This window comes from Manduca sexta, chromosome 25, assembly GCF_014839805.1.
Source record: "Manduca sexta isolate Smith_Timp_Sample1 chromosome 25, JHU_Msex_v1.0, whole genome shotgun sequence".
Taxonomy (NCBI): Eukaryota; Metazoa; Arthropoda; class Insecta; order Lepidoptera; family Sphingidae; genus Manduca; species Manduca sexta.
The window spans coordinates 9,233,993-9,250,608 of NC_051139.1; the positions used below are offsets into that span (position 1 = coordinate 9,233,993).

At 34.7% G+C, this 16,616-nt stretch overlaps 1 protein-coding gene across 1 annotated transcript in view; it reads left to right on the forward strand.

Moving 5' to 3' along the window:
* The window catches only part of LOC115448894, a 33,717-nt gene extending 18,669 nt beyond the window's left edge, over positions 1-15,048 (forward strand). The window contains exons 3-8 of the mRNA XM_030176540.2: positions 1,802-1,869; positions 9,534-11,929; positions 12,070-12,195; positions 12,710-12,791; positions 13,192-13,377; positions 13,849-15,048. Of these exons, the coding sequence (XP_030032400.1) occupies positions 1,802-1,869; positions 9,534-11,929; positions 12,070-12,195; positions 12,710-12,791; positions 13,192-13,377; positions 13,849-14,009 (3,019 nt within the window). The 3' untranslated portion in view covers positions 14,010-15,048. The remainder of the gene's footprint in view (positions 1-1,801; positions 1,870-9,533; positions 11,930-12,069; positions 12,196-12,709; positions 12,792-13,191; positions 13,378-13,848) is intronic.
* Positions 15,049-16,616: the final 1,568 nt, after the last annotated feature.

Sequence of the window (16,616 nt, forward strand, 5' to 3'; positions counted from 1 at the left end):
AGGTGACCGGGCCGCCTTGTAAGTTCTTTAAAGAAGTTGTAGGTGATCTGGTAGTCGAGTGTTCGTAACTAAATAGTATCGTGAAGGTTTTCCAGTGAGTGAGCCGCGGCCCGCGGTGTGCAAGTTGGGCCGGGTATTAAGGCGCATGCAATACCAGACGAGGAATGAAGCGGGGGTTGCGGGGAGTCACGACGTGGTTAACCTAGCTTAAGTTTACTCTGTTTGCCTTTCGCCAGGTTGTTTTGCATTTTCTTTACATGTTATACAATAAAAACGTTTTTTTACATTAATATTATACATTTATATTCTGTAATAAGCAAACATAGTTAAGAGCGCTTCAATGCAATGTACTAATTAAATAAGTGGTTGAAAGTAACATAACTAGAGAAGTAGTCCACTATGCGCTCAGACTGGCTAGTTATTTATTCATTAGGTATTTACGAATCTCATCTATTCTGTGTCAATTCGCGCTCGAGCATTAGCGATGTCAATTGGCATTCTAACCGTCGCAGCCGCACGGACCCTGACATTTCGATAAAGGCAACCGATGACCCGTTTTCGATGTTATTTCGCTGACAAATGTTTTTACATAAATTCTAATGTTGCAATTTTTTCAAATGAGCGACGTGCAGTAGTCGACAGTCTTATTAGCGTAGTCTTTCTTTTACTTCGCAATATTTGTGATCGTGTTTAGTAAAATATTACTAGTTTCTATTTAAATTCAGTGTCATTAAGTCCATATAAGGATTGTTTGTATCTTCATATTTAGACATAATATTCTTGCACAAGAATTGTGGTATTCTAATCATTGTTTTATTGTGTTGCTAAATTTATTCGAAAGTGAATTTTTAGATAAAAAATACGTGTTAAACCTATTATCATCTTTTCCAAGATACCTATGGTCTGTATATTAATTGTACTTTTGTTTGAAAGATTTGTACATATATGTATATTGAAGGTTGTTCGCTTTTTTTGACGTTTTGTCATAACATTTCTAGATATATGTGTACGGGCTGCAAAGATGACTTAACGGACTGTCATGATTTGCAATTTTATACAAAATATTGGTAAAAATTTTGTGGTGATTTATATTACGAATTTATTATAGCTAAACTATTACTAACTAAAATGATTTATATGTTTTTTAATATAATTTATACGGAACCACAGTTTTTACAAGTTTCGTAACCGTGTCAAACACCGAGCAATTCGGTTGTACAATCATACAAATCTAGATCCAATAATCTCTATTGTGTTTAATGTAAATAGTGTCGGCAAGGATAATTGCGGAGGCGGCGTTCACTCGCCTCTAATTGTAGTTATTACAGAAATCGGTCACTCATACCGAGTTGCGATAAATCACTACACTTACAGCGAGCTTAAGGCACGCTCCATTACTACTTAGTTAATAGTTTACATTTATTCGAACACTAAGGACTTGTTTTGACTTTTTAAGCCCACATTAAAGCGTGACGGAATTTTTAACGCATTTTTCGTTCGGAATTGTTACATGAATCCTTATAAATACAAGACAACTACCGATACCTGCAAAGAATTAATGCCTTGCTCTGAATACGAAATGAAAGGAACTGAAGATTTGACGTAACCACAAAGTATTTGTAAAATTAGGCTACATTTAGATAGGCGCTTAACTGGCATTTTCGGAACTTATACTCTCATTTTCTATGTAATCTTAAGAATTAAAGTAATGTAGGCTATCCGAGAATCAATTCTTGTAGAATGGTTATCATATGCATGGGTTTTTTATTTGTCTTTATTTAAACTGGGTGTTTGTTCGCAGCAAACCTCTGGTTGTCATCGAAACGAAAGCCGACCGAAAATCATCATTTGAAAGGAATTTTTGGGAAGGTAAGTGTCACAATAATACTTGGCTCACTTTCATTGATTGCACATATCCATTCCATAAACAAGTAGTATTTTAAAACAATTCTGTGTATAATCGTTTCTATGATTGTCACTGCATCGTTATGAATGCCGATGCAGTAATACGATACGGCTAGTAAAAATGCAGCACGCGCTAGTTAGAGCCACTCGGCTGCATATTAAGCACTTTTTGCACTATATAAACTATTGTGGCAAATTCTTGGCTAACCGATTAATTAATTTACTTCGTAAAATTGCTGACAACGACCACAGAAGACTACAAGTCGGTTCGAAATTATGTTAAAATATACCTAATAGGAAAATGGATATTGCGTGTTTAGGCTTTGTTTAACGCACGTAGAGATTGTGTTTGAGACCTAGTGACCTGGGTCATAGAAGGACAGAGCTTCAGATGAAATACCACAGTATATTTATAACAAATAGTGTTGATTTTACCGAGACCGCTGCAGTTATATGAAAATCGGGAACAGATACAGCGTCCTGTCTTTGGCGCCACATTCGTGGATATAAATCTTTATTCTTTTAGAGTTTAACGATTGGATCAAATTCATTATCAAGTATATAATGTTGGTATATTGTTTTGCTCAGCGCAATAGGGCTCGGAAATAAGTTCCCAATAGATTCGAACGCTCCCAGATTAAATACGTTTTAAATTATAATATTTTGAAGGTGTTGAACATCATTTGAAATTTGGAACCCTACGGGGTCATATTGTTCTTCTGTGTATGGAACAAGATTTTTTCTTAAATAGTTTATTATTATAAATAGAGTTTATTATAAGTAGTTTATTATTTATGACTCTTGTAGAGTACAACGAAATTATAATCTATTATAATATTTTTTTTATTGTGGAATGCTTAGTTTTGAATGACATAAGGATTTCTCTGATGAACAGTGAATTGTTTCCAAAATCAATGACCTGAAATTAACCCAAGAAATACTGATACATAATACAGTGTTTGAGGCAGTCCTTTGTATAATATAAAAGTTTGTATTTGGTATGTTCATTGTTAAAATACATAAGTACCTACCTAATTAGATTTTTTATACAAATTAAATTTATTTTTTCCTCAGTTGCGGTTATTAATCTACTTCTATTATACTGTCTATTTTTACAGTTTGTAACGCAAACATACGTATGACACATTAAATATTTAACTAATTCTTCCCAAGAACATAGATCGGATTTTTTTTTAAATACATACTACCGCACCCATTCGAAGCATGTCATAATGTACACCATCAGTAAAACCTTGGGATTTATGTCAAATAAAATAAATTGAAATTAAGACGAATACCTACAAGTACATAGTTTTATAACTAAATACTTTAGATGCACCGATAGTTTTTTTGTTTTTCTAGGAATGCCGCAAACTATCTGATAAGCTACTTGAATTGCTTCTCGCGAAAATAGCGACACATATTTTATACTTTATGTGCGAATTTACTCTCATAATGTTAATTTTGATTAAGAAAACGTGACAATTTGTTATAAATATATTTAACTTACTAATTAGTAAGACACGTTTTAAAAGAATAACTATAATATGATTGTAATATTGATCTTGTAATATGTAACATATTTCTCGCCAGGCATCTGAACGTGATTTGTGGGATCCAGGTGAAGTTGCCTATACAAGTTTGTAAATATACTCTTACATCATACACAGTTAAATAAGTTGAAGAAATGTTTCTTCTTAATTACTTTAACCTGCTGTATATTTTTTAGATGCTTCGCATGGCGCATAAAACTATCCATACGAATATTTCAAGTTAAATATCATATTATAATTTACGATAAATTAAACAATAGAAATTTAAAATCCTGTTTTTATCGGACCAAAAGCTGCATAATTATCTTTCGTATGATACCTATTATCATATTAATCGTAAATGTACAGTCACAAAAAGCTGAATAAATTCAAAATTATAAATCGCCTTTAAACTTTAGTGCCCGTATTAAGAATAGTTTCATCTTCGCTAAAATAAACTTAAAAGAGTTAACTTTATTTTAGGTAAAGGAGAAAGAAAATTTCGATTGATGTTAATGTGTAAAAGCATTATGAACTTTTAAATTTGTTCACCTACTTTTATGGCTGACTGTACAACTCTAGACGAGAAATATTTCTTCCCATTGTGAAACAAAGAAGTAAAAATAATCCAGTATTCGGTTCGGCAATCAGCATATTATGGCCGTCGCTTTATCAATACTGATTTAACTATAGAGTGTACGAATGTATAAGTTGTAAGTTTTAACTTTTTCATTGGTTCTACCACACATTCCTCTACAGACAAACGTTTGACATATTAATTTCATAAAGATATGTTAAATTATTTTCGCAATATAAACTATGCGAAAATACAAGAATTATGGAAAGATATGTTCCAGATGTGTTACTTTATACCTCGTATCATGTTCTGTTTTTGCAATACGATTTGGAGAGATTATATTGCAATATCGACTTCGGTATTTTAGGTAGGTAAACAAGTTTATCTAAAAACGCTACTGATCTGTTTCACATATTTTACCAAGCATTCATTAACATTTTTAAACAATACCTATTTCAACACAATAGAAATATTCATAATCTCGACCATTCCCAAAGCTCGTTCTTTAGCTATGACAGGTTAACGTACCAAACTAATGTGTTGCAAATCGTGTTGATGCGAATTTCTCAATAGTTCCATTCGTTCACGTTGATCTTAGAGAGAAATTCAATCTATAGCATATATGGCTATTGTAATCTTTAAACATGAAGTATGAAAAGTAGCTGTGTGAAAGTGCATTGCGCGGGCGGTTGACGTCCATTTTGTAGCACCTGCCCATTCTTTGCACATGGCGTAATTCTGTTCAGGGCTTGGGCTGCATTGTGCCAAGAATGCAAACGTAATAATCAAACGGCTAAACCTTTCAACTGTTAAGTAATTTAATACTTAAGAGTGCCACGTTTGAATATAACCAAGCTATTAATATTCATTAAGTATTAAAATTTAATATAAATTCAGATCTAGGTCGCCTTTATTTATTATACAAATTAAGCACTATATTACATTGATTCGTTTGCGATAAGTAAAATATCTTGTATTACATACTTAAATAATAATAATAATAAGTGTGTTTTAATATAAAAAGCTTAAGGAAATATTTTGCAAAATATTCATATTGATATTATTTATTACCATAACGTGTAGGTACGCGGTTTTAAGAAGAGAGGTACACTTATTGTTATTATCTTCGATAGCACTAGTCAAAGGTACAACACGCACATTCCGTCTTTCTGAAGTGTGCTCGATATGAAACGCGGTGATTCGCAATATCGTCTACAAAATGCATATTATACAACTTATATCGCTAGAAAATACCTAGTTATAGTTTAAGAATATTATTTAAAATATTATATGTTTAATAATATTTTGCCATAGGCCCTTTTTCCCACATAATAGTTACGTGGATTGAGTAGTTGTTCTCATTATCACAATATATGGAAATGAAAATTACAACTTAGTATTTTAAATATACAATAAAAGAATAAAATATAATACAACTACGGCAACTGATAAATTGTGATATGGTTATATTAAAACGCAACTGATTCACAATATTGTGAGACTCCATACGTGTTTTTATGACATCATCGAATGTATTTTAATGAAGTTGTAAGCATCGAAGTATTTGTTGCATTCAGTTTATACTTATATAAAATAAAGTTCGTAGATAGGTCACTAAGATTATCGTGACAAAAATCTATGATTGTGAAGAAATGAAGGATAAGGGAAGGAAGAAAGAAAGCAGGATCTTTCCATTGCTTATTTCATTCATACTTATTCAATTTACATTTAAACGTCACATCCATTTATGTCTTTTATATGTTAAGCTACATATTATGCTGCATCCAAGGTAAAAAGTATTTTCATCGATGGATTCGGATGCCATTAAATTGGAAGCTTTGGTATTCTTACTGAGAATGTAACAAAAAAAAATTTAAGCGATTGTAGTAATTCGTTCTTAAGCGTAAAAGCTTTTAGGTCGTTTTTTGTGAATCGGTTTCTAGAGCATTATAGTGTTTGGCGAATGCCATGACGAACCTTTTCGAACTGGGCTTCAGTCTCAGAGTCAGGTTTCGTGCAAGCCGTCAACAAACTGTTTTTATTTGTGTTTCTTATAGGTACGTTTATTTTCGTAGCAAGCCATTCACCGTGTAGACAAACCGAAACAAAAAGTAGTTACGAAGTCCTTGGCTTCTCTTGGTTGAAGTTCATGTACTCGGACTTGTTTGAATTATAGAAAGAAGATTTACAATGCCTCAACGAACCGGATTCGATTATAATTAAGTAATTATGTGCTCGTATTTAAGAGATGATATAAAAATGGTTCGTGGGAGAATATATTTTTCTCACAGGTTGTTGATTTCATAGAAAATTCTTCAGTTGGTTTAAAACAAGAAGAATCATTTTGCAGGGAGACAACTTTTGGTTTCCTGTTTTTAACTTGGAGACCTTTATAGTATGAATGTTGCGGTCATGAACGTCTTGTTTTGTAAAGATTATGTAAGACATGTCACTGGAGAAAGTTAATTTAGTTTTGAAAGTGAAATCGATTGCACTTTCTTTCACTTATCCATTTCATAGTTTGGCGGCTCCATAGAAGAGTACCTACGTTTAAAAAGATACTGTAACTTAAATTTTGTACGACGGTATCAAAATTTGCTTCTGTATATAATGTGAATTCACTCTGTGCGAGATGGTGAATGTGTTTTCTGAATTGAAAAATAAGTGTTATAATAGGATTGTAAAATTTTTATCTTTACGTATTCTATTTATATATTTATGTATATCAAATGTAGACCTATTACAGTGGGGCTTAAAGTAGGGATAAAAGGACGGGAATGTAAAAAAATGTGCAAACAACTCTGCAAACACGTCGGAGCAGTTTAAAGGCCGCGTCCGGATTGCGAGGGGCGGTGGCTGCGGAGGGTATAAGCAACATTCCAGCCTCCCGTTGTCGTGGCGACGTCACTCCTTTATACCTACAAGGCGCATTCCACGATGCCGCTCGTTCTTTCACTGCAAATATGAAAGGAAAGCGCTATTGCGAGATCCGCTTGTGCGCAATATTTAAACATATAATTCAAGATTGGAAAACCGTATGTGGTGTTATTCATACTTATTCGTATGTACCGGTGCGTGAAATTGGAAACGAAATGTCGTAACGATCAGGTTAAGCTGAGTCGTGACTCGTGACCCTGCATCTGTGGTGCGCGGGCACCGTCTGTTCTACGCTAGAGCTTGCGGTCGCCGCCCTCCAGCTCTTCTTAGCTAAAAATAGCAAGCTCCCAATCGGTATCCATTACTTATAAAGTAAAGGCAGTAGAGACGGCACAGGCTGCGTCCGGCGCGCCTGTGGTTCGACGAGTATCAAATAAATTTGCTTTGGTCATTATAATCGATGTGGTCAGTTTTTGTGTGGACAACCGTTAATAATTTTATGAAGTTAAGATGTTTACGAGTGGCCTTCAAGAGGAATGAGGCGCGAGCGGTGGTGGGATGCGGGGGAGCGTCGCGTGCGCAGCTTGGTGTCCGTCCCTGGCTCGGAGCAACGCCCCCGTCAAGGGCGGCGACGCTGCAAATTTCTGCAAGTCCAGCGCGATTCAGTGCATCGCGCCCCGCCGCGGCGGCTCCGCGCTCGCCGCTCGCCGCCTGCACACCGCCGTGGGCGCACGCTGCTAGCGCCGCTCCACGCCGCTCCACTCCGTACGCACCACGCACCGCCCTATCTGCTAAATAACTGTTATTTTGGTCGTTAATGGACACGTTCCGCATTCTTAACTCGATTTTCTTTTCTTCGGACTTACTCAAATCTGTAATGCTGTTTTGAAGCCTTGCAAACAAGTGGCTTTTATTAAACTGAAACCTTAACCTCAGTGTATTTTTTGTGCGTATCGTTAGTATTTCTACAGTGAAAATAGACTTTGTATGCGAATTTTAAAAGTGTAGTGTTATGAATTGGCAAGTGCCATATAGCACCGAATGTGTTTCAGTTTTTTATAACAATGTTGGAGACACGGAAGTTACCTCGGCGGTCTAAATCACTACACGGTTTGTATCCAGATAGTTTATCTTTGTGTGATCTAAAACAAGTTGGGTCACATCTCGACTACGCATTGTTTTTTTTAGTTTATTATGTGTAAACAATAAAATAGCTTTGTCTTTTGTAATAGAAACAATTGTAAAAAAAAACGTAGAAAAATGTGTCATTCATGATTTGCTTTTAAAAGATGAAAGTAAAGGTCACCATATGGGTTAAGGAAACCTGTAACATTATACAATAAAAATAATGTTTTACATATGGCGATATTACACAAGAAAGGAAGTTACAAAAGTCATTTCCTGTTATAAATTGAAAATTAAAACGTGACGTCGCTGTAGGCATTTCTTATTTGCCTGTTAATCACATTAAATTTTCCTTCGATACGCATATTATCAATTTTACCGAGTTCTGTTGTTCCTGCTTTTAGAGTTTCGTTACAGATGTGTATTACAAACGTTATTACATCAGGGTACGGGTGCCAAATAAATAATATAAATCTGTTTATATACTATTGAAGTGAAACTATTAAAAACATTTCCTTATAGAATTTCCCCAACTGAATAAATTCATTCAATGTCTTACTATAAATTTAACAGGTTTAATGTAAAACACTAAGGTTGTTCACGTAAACTGAATTTCAGTTACAAACACGTTAACAGTTGTTCAAACAAGGGTAAAGCGTGCCATGTCTGCGAAATGGGCATTATAATTACTGAGTTCAAAACTATCATCCAGACAGCCAGGCTGTACACGTTTTTAAATTGTTACAATTAATATGTACACCCCGAACGTGATAGTGCTAGATACGAAGTCTTATAGTGTTGTTAAGATAAGACACTCACGTTGTTTGCACTCTATACAAGAGGAGAAAGAAGGTTAATATCACTTTTTTCATATTTTATTACACATGTTTTTATGATTTTAGTAAAGGAAAAATTTGTCGTTATTCAATGTATTTTCAAGTTTGCTAAACTAGATATAATAGTTCTGATAAAAAGTTATTAATTATGAACAGGTACTTGCTAGCAAAATGCTTACGTGTAAAATTTTACATAAATAGGTAATATTACATCAAGCACGAGTGACTAAGTATTTGTGCTTACGATGGAATGGGCCAACATGACGCATCATCTTGGCTAATAGTATGTTGGTCAACAGTAATAGGACACTTGGGTTGATTCACTTTGTGTTGTCACATAGTTGTCATATTTTATCAACTAAATTTATTCAATTCATTCATACGCGGATGTGATTGAACATGGATATGTTCTGTTTGGACGGTAAATTTATAAATTTAATAATTATTAACTTACGAAAATAATTATAAAATTTGTTATTACGTCTTTATCGTTTTAAAAGTAGCGCAAGTCAGCTGATACTCAGACAACGTGCAGACGAGTTTGCGTGTTGATAATAGCCTGAGGAATATACAGTGGCAGCGGAGAGCCGTTCGTTTAAATTTCTTATAAAGCTTTACATAAAATGTCCTCGGGTTACAAACTGGTTTTCCTTAATAAAAAGTGACCTAATTTTGTTACAGATCGCATAAATAAAAGCGATGCAGACGACAAAAACCTCTCAAATGATGAAACGCCCCTGCCGTCATGTTCGCGGCAGCCACCGGATGGAGTGGAAACTCCCAGCGACACGGTAGAAAAAACACCTGAGTTGCCTACACGACTGCCGCCTAGGCTTGTAAACACCTGGCACAACTCCTCTACTGGCACGCGCTCAAGATTTTCATACTCGTCAAGGACACAAGATGCAAGAAGTGAAGCTAGTGTTAAAGATAAAATTGCAATGTTCTCTAACGATCACGCAGTATCTACTGACCGCATTGATAAATGTGGCACTCTGCCGACAAGAAGCGCTTCATCTGCGAGGAAGAATGCTGCTGCGTTTTCGAGCAGCTACTCTGATGTTTCTTCATTGGACAGGCGTTTAACAAAATCACAAGATAATCTCGATGATATGCCTAAAGTGTATAAGAGACATACTGAAAGACCTGAAGTGCTTGGAGCGATTGAAACAGTAGCAAGCGCACCAGTCTATAATTTGACAAAAATTCATAAACCACTTCAAGCTAAAAGCAAACCCTTATTTTACGGAAGCACAACTATTTTGCCGTCCAGCCCTGATACTTCATTTGCCCAACAAGTGTATCATGCTCGCAGTGTTAGTGAAGACAATAGCGTTAGTATCAAAACAAATACATCTTCACATAAATCAAACTTGGAATATTTAATTGAACAGAGAAAGAAATCAATGTCAAAGTTGCGGGGCTTAGTGATACCGGAAGTACAAGGTCCTATAGTAGATTTACCAGAAATTAAAGTTCAAGATCCTGTTTCTAAGTCATTCCTTTTAAAATCTGATTTAAATAGATCTAATTATAAACCAAGTAAGCCGAATGATACAAAACCTATGACCTTAAATGATGCAAAATGGAAAGTTAATTTGCTACCTAACAATATACCGAAATATTCACCTGCCTTCAAGCGTAAATCCTTACAAGTATATACGCCGTCATCTTTATCAAAAGAATCCACTCCGGAGCGTAGTTTTAACGATCGAGTCGAAGCATTTAGTAAGTTAAACAATAAAACGAATGCAGCTCTTGCCTCCAGGGCGTCACTGGATTCAAATGGACGTACAATTACGGCTAGCTTTTCTTCCAAAGCTTTAAATAATACGTCCACTCTACCAAAAAAAGACTATAAAGATATTCTGAACAACATTCGAGACTGTAAAAATGTGGAAGTCAAAACGTGCACGGCTACAGATGTCATAGATAGTGATAATGACTCGGCAATGAGCTCAACACAATCTAGTTATAGATCGTCCGCTTCCTCACCAATGCATGCCTTGGATAACGTGGAGTCGGATAACTCACGTTTATCGCCGAAAATTACGGAATACTCCACCTATTCTCTAGTGAAAACCGAGGTTCCCAGTAAACGTATAGTAACAGATCGAGGACCGGAGGAATATATTAAACGAAACATTTGTCGCTCGGTGTCATCTGATACAAACGTTTCACTGAGTTCCTCCGCAGGCTCGGCAGCTACGTCTGGATCGCAAGCGAGTTGCAGTTCACTTGAAAGCTCTGTCGCTGACTCTGATAAGAGAAAAGTTTCGAAAGCATACAACATTGATACTATAAACAGGCGCAATATTTTAGCATCGGCAAAATGTAGAAGTGGAAGAGATGTCAAATTGAAATCGCCTGTCGTAGAAACTAAATTCTCACACGAGTCATGCGACGGGTCTCCGAGTCCAGTACTTAAATCGTCTGAACGCCTTTCTACGCTCACGCCACCGGTGAGCGCTGTGTCGAATAAAGGTGAAAACAGACGAAGAAATAAAATAATAGCTGATACCGATTCAGACAGCGATAGCGACACCAACGTCCGGCAACGAAAGCCTGATTATAAAAATACGAGATTAAAACGGAATTCCAGTTCGACTAGCAAAAATAATAAACAAAATGAATCAAATTTAGACAGCCCTAAAATAGAAGACGCTCCGAAGGTCATTTCAGAAAAAATAATAAAAGAAATTAAGAAGGCCGGTCTGGACGACTTCACTACAAATAAAGTAAAGTCACTTTCAAACAAAAGTGTGAATGATATTGTTAAGGTCGAGAAAGTAGAAATAAATAAAGATGAGAAAAATATAAAGACAACAGATGTTCCGCTACAAAGTAAAAACGGGAGACTGGAAATAAGTAATGGTAAATCCATAATACCTAAAGGAAACCATTTACCGAAGTCTAACAAAACGATTGAATCATCGTTGTCTAATAACAAAACTGATATTAATTTGACAGATAATATAAAAATTTCGACACAAATTATTCGCTTGAAACGCGGAGCCGGATCTGGAGTTGGCGTTATTTTAGCTGGCGGTATTGACTGTGAAGCTAAGGACGTTACAGTAAGTCACCTATTACTTACACAATTCTAATGCAAATATTCTGCTTTCTTGGTCATAATATACTTTTTCAGTAACATAAATTGACACTCATGTACACCAGACAAAATATATAGCAATATTTATCAATTATATATTTTCAGGTACACCGAGTTTTGGCAGACAGTGTCGCAGCTAAAGCAGGACTTAAACGTGGCGTAAAAGTGCGAAGTATTAATGGATACCCTATGTCAGGATTGACACACGCACAGTCTGTTACTATACTTAAGGTACCTATTATTTTTTATTAGCCCATCAATTTTAACATTACTAATATTGTAGTACATAAATACTATTGCCTAACCAGCTTCGTACTTAGGTTGATGGTGATTCTAAGTTTGAGAGTGCACCGTATTATGCAATTTAGAGTAGCGTGGAATGTGCAACTTTGAAATTACATATTATGTGAGTCATATTAAAAAAAAAAATCTGCGGCATCAGGCGAACGTTATAATTAAGGGTTATAATCAGATTTTCTCGTATCTTACCGGTGTGTCATATAACTATTAACCGTGTGCCCGATAAGATTTATTCTCACAAATCTTTTCTTTATGTCAATTTAGGTTGTATAAGGAACTTGTGTGCAAAATTCAATATCTCTAGGCCCATTTAAATTGTACGTTGTATTATTATCTATCAATAAGTCAAATGCTAAAAAAAATAATTAAGTATAGCATAGGTATAATATTATATTGCAAGACATAAAAAAGTTCATTAAACTAAGTTTAACAATACGTATTTCAGGAACAACGATCGGAAGTCGTGATCGAAATTGAGAACGAAATACAACAAATCGCAAGTGAAGCAGGCTGCGGCTCTGATAAAGGTGAGCTTAAAAGCCTTGAATGATAGAACTATTTAAAATTATTATATTGTTAATTTCTAACTAAAGTTACAAAATTTTTGAATAAGTTCTAGTTAGAACATCTGTTCCAAATAGAACTTTTAGAAAGGATCACGAGAAATAAGTAACAATGAGTAATAAGTCTCTCTGTATAAATAAGAACTGTACGTGGCATTGCCAAGCCACTATTTTGTAGAACATTACGATTTTTTACTATTCCATTACTTAACATAGTTATTTGTATTAGAACGATCCCTGAAAGATCGAAAAATATTATTTTAGGGTATTTGTAACTCTCTGCTAAGCTGCAGCCACCAAGGCACCGATTTTAATTAATAATGAGAACTTTTTAATTATTTCGCACATTTTCCATTATTAACAGCGGAGTCGAATGACCGACTTAAATGCGGAGAAGGGGTGTTGCCAGACAATGGAAAATCTGCAAGCTCTGTTGTGAGTGTGATTGTGGAGAAGGCCGGCGGGGGCGCGGGACTCGGCTTCGGCCTCGATGGGGGGCGCGACTCGCCGCGTGGTGATTGTCCACTTACCATCAAGAAGCTCTTCGCAGGTCAGTAAATATTTTGATGTACTCTCATTTAATTTGTGACAAGGGAGGCAATAGACACTTAATGTAACTATTTCAACTTCGTGTTTAAAGAAACCTGCATGCTTAAGAGTTACTAACTTTGAAGGAGTATTAAAGTACCCTAATTCGCAGTAGACTAGTATGGTCGACCAGAAGAGGCCAAGCCCAATAGTGTAACATTTCATTTTCAAGTAGATAATAATATTATGTTATTTTAATACTATATTTGTAAAGTTAATATATACTCATATACTGTGATTAGTAATATAACGTAAATAACTTTTCTTTGTTTGTACTGAGCTAATAAGATTTTCAAAATGCAAAAATCTCCTTCTTTTCTAAGTGGCATCACTCTCAAAGCAAAACACTCATAATTATTCAAACAAATATAAAGTAAAAACATTCTTTGTATTCTTTGGTTTGTTTTGACAGCATTTGAATGAACTTTTACAGGAGGAGCGGCAGCGCAAAGCGGTCGTGTTCTAGTCGGTGCTGAGCTTCTCTCAGCAGGAGGTCAGAGTATGGAGGGCTTCACTCGCACGCAGGCTTGGGCAGCTCTCAAAGCCTTGCCAGCGGGACCCGTGTGTCTGGTACTTAAAAACCCTAAGGACTAAAGCCATTAATCCATCACATCAAACGTCCTTTATTTTCTTTCAGATAGTTATGGTTCATTCAGAATAATAATAATTTCAGATTGTTTATACTTATTCGCTTTTCATGTGTATTTAGCAATTTTCCGTAAGTTCACGCAATATTGTTAATGCTTTATTAACAATTGATCTATGTTAAGGTTAAAGTGAGTTATTTTTACGATTCAATATGTCGGTGTCGATATATCTAAATAATATAATAATTTCTTTTCGAATAAGATTGTAAGACTGCGTTTTACTTTATATTAATTGTTAATTTATTAATTTGATTCGATTAAACTAGTCTAAACAGCAAAGTTACGATGTCTACAACCTATAGGGTTTGTACTTAAAGGTGTCAAAATTGTTAAGTGCCATTATTTAGGTGTGGGTAACATCGACACATGCACTTTTTTATTTATCTGGTTAAATTTAATGTGCCGCTTAAAAAGCGATGTAAATAAGGTTACTACGTGTAAGTTTTAAGTATTTAATATAAGCTCCTAGATGTTTTAGTTGTTTAGATGTGGAATGATATGGTTTGTGAGTTAAGAGCAAGCAGGTATAGATGTTAATCAAATTTGACAATGGACTGATAGATTAACAGGATTGCATAGTCGAGAAATAGTTGCAGCTAATTAGTAGTTTTTTCTTAACTGTCTTATAATAGAGGTCATTGGCCAGGTCTTATTAATGTGTTATTGTCGTGCCAAAAAAAGTTATATTGGAAGTTATTCAGAGTTAGTTTTAATTTTTCATAATACAAATAATTTGTAACGACCTTATGAGACAGTTAATAAAAAATAATTTAACGTACATTTCAAATTTACTGTATAATATGGTTATTCTTTACTTTTGGTTGTTTTCATGTAAATATGATTATGATTTTCTTGAATATGTTCAGTAATGAATTTTCATATATGTAATTGTGCATATTTTTATATTTAACTAACGTGAAATATTATCAAGTCAATAGCTTATACTACCTGTATTGTTCATAAAAATATAATCATAATACTAAATACTCTCGTTTGTCTTATTGAACCCTGTATTTTATATATATAGTAGTATAGGAAACATTTTATACACGGTAGGAACATCTAAAGCGGGATATTTCATCGATATTTATGTTTTTTTTATAGAAAAGTATTATATAATATTTATAAAAATGATCACTTATTATGTTATTGTAATCGATATAAATTATTTAATAAATAGCAATGGAGAAGGGGGAAATTTTCTATAGTACGTAATAACCGTTTTTTTAACATAAATAAATAATATTACTCATATGAAAGGTTTGCGCAGGTAACCAAGTGGAAAAAATGACTTTATTACATATACCTTGATTTGCTAAGACAGTCATATCGTGCATTTACTATAGGTTACTGATGCAAAATTATTAATTGACCTTAGTAGGCCTTTGTGTGAATTTGGAGGGAGAAGGGGGGCAAGTGCCGAATTTAAAAAAAATATAGAGCTACTGACTGATCAGTACTGACAACTTGAATGCTTCAGTGGCGTAGTAGTATTAGAATACGACTGCGACTGAGGTCTCGAGTTTATCTCGGGCAGGTCAAAGTGATATTGGGTTTTTCTACTCAGTAATCAGTATCAGCCTGGAATCTGAAATTTGTGCCCAATATGGTACTAGCGTCGCCCTTTATCACATCATGGGTTCCAAAGTGTCTGCTCCAGATAACCTCTGCGAGATTCCCTGCGATTTTATTTTTTCAATCGTCATCGAGCGATTCAATTTGATAAAAAATTCCATTTCTCCATAAGGTAGCAAATTACCGCGATAGAAAGTACCCTAATTGTTAATCCAGGATACGGTCTACTTTGTGCCAAATTTCATACAAATTCGTACAGCTGTTTCTGAGTTTAAATCTAACAAACATCCAAATACTTTGACAATGTTTCGCTTTTATAATATTAGTTAGATAAGAAATAAGGTATCCACACTGCAAAAACGACTGCTTAGGTGGTAGCTTCGAGGGTCTAGCCACTCTATGGTTTACAGTCCTCTAAAATAAATAAAAAATGAGTGCTTGGCATTATTATTAGACAAAACGTTAGCATAGTCACATCCGAGGATATGTGCCAATGCTTTTGTGCTATCTCGATACAAGTCAGTAGCCGCGTCGAGTAAGCTTTACAAAGATAAAAACTGATATGAAATAAATTAGAAATCATTCTTCCGTAATACATTTTTTTTCCGCCTTATTTGATATGTATCGTTATATTATGACTACGTTACACAAAATCATTATAAATTGTAACCTATGTGTTACTTTGATAACCAATATTACTGTAAAGTTTCATCCAAATCCGTTAAGTAGTTTTTTCGTGATAAAGGAGTAAACATATACATACATACATCCTACCTCACAAACTTTCGCATTTATAATATTAGTAGGACTATCGTCAGGTATTAAAACATAAGACCTGTTCGATAGGTGTACCATGTACGATTTCTGGGCATTTACAAATGAATAAAATTTTTAGCTTCTAAAACGCAGATTGTTTTTTTAAAAGAATATTGGCTTAATGGTCCGTCTCATATCTAATGTTCAAGTAAATATCGTCCGT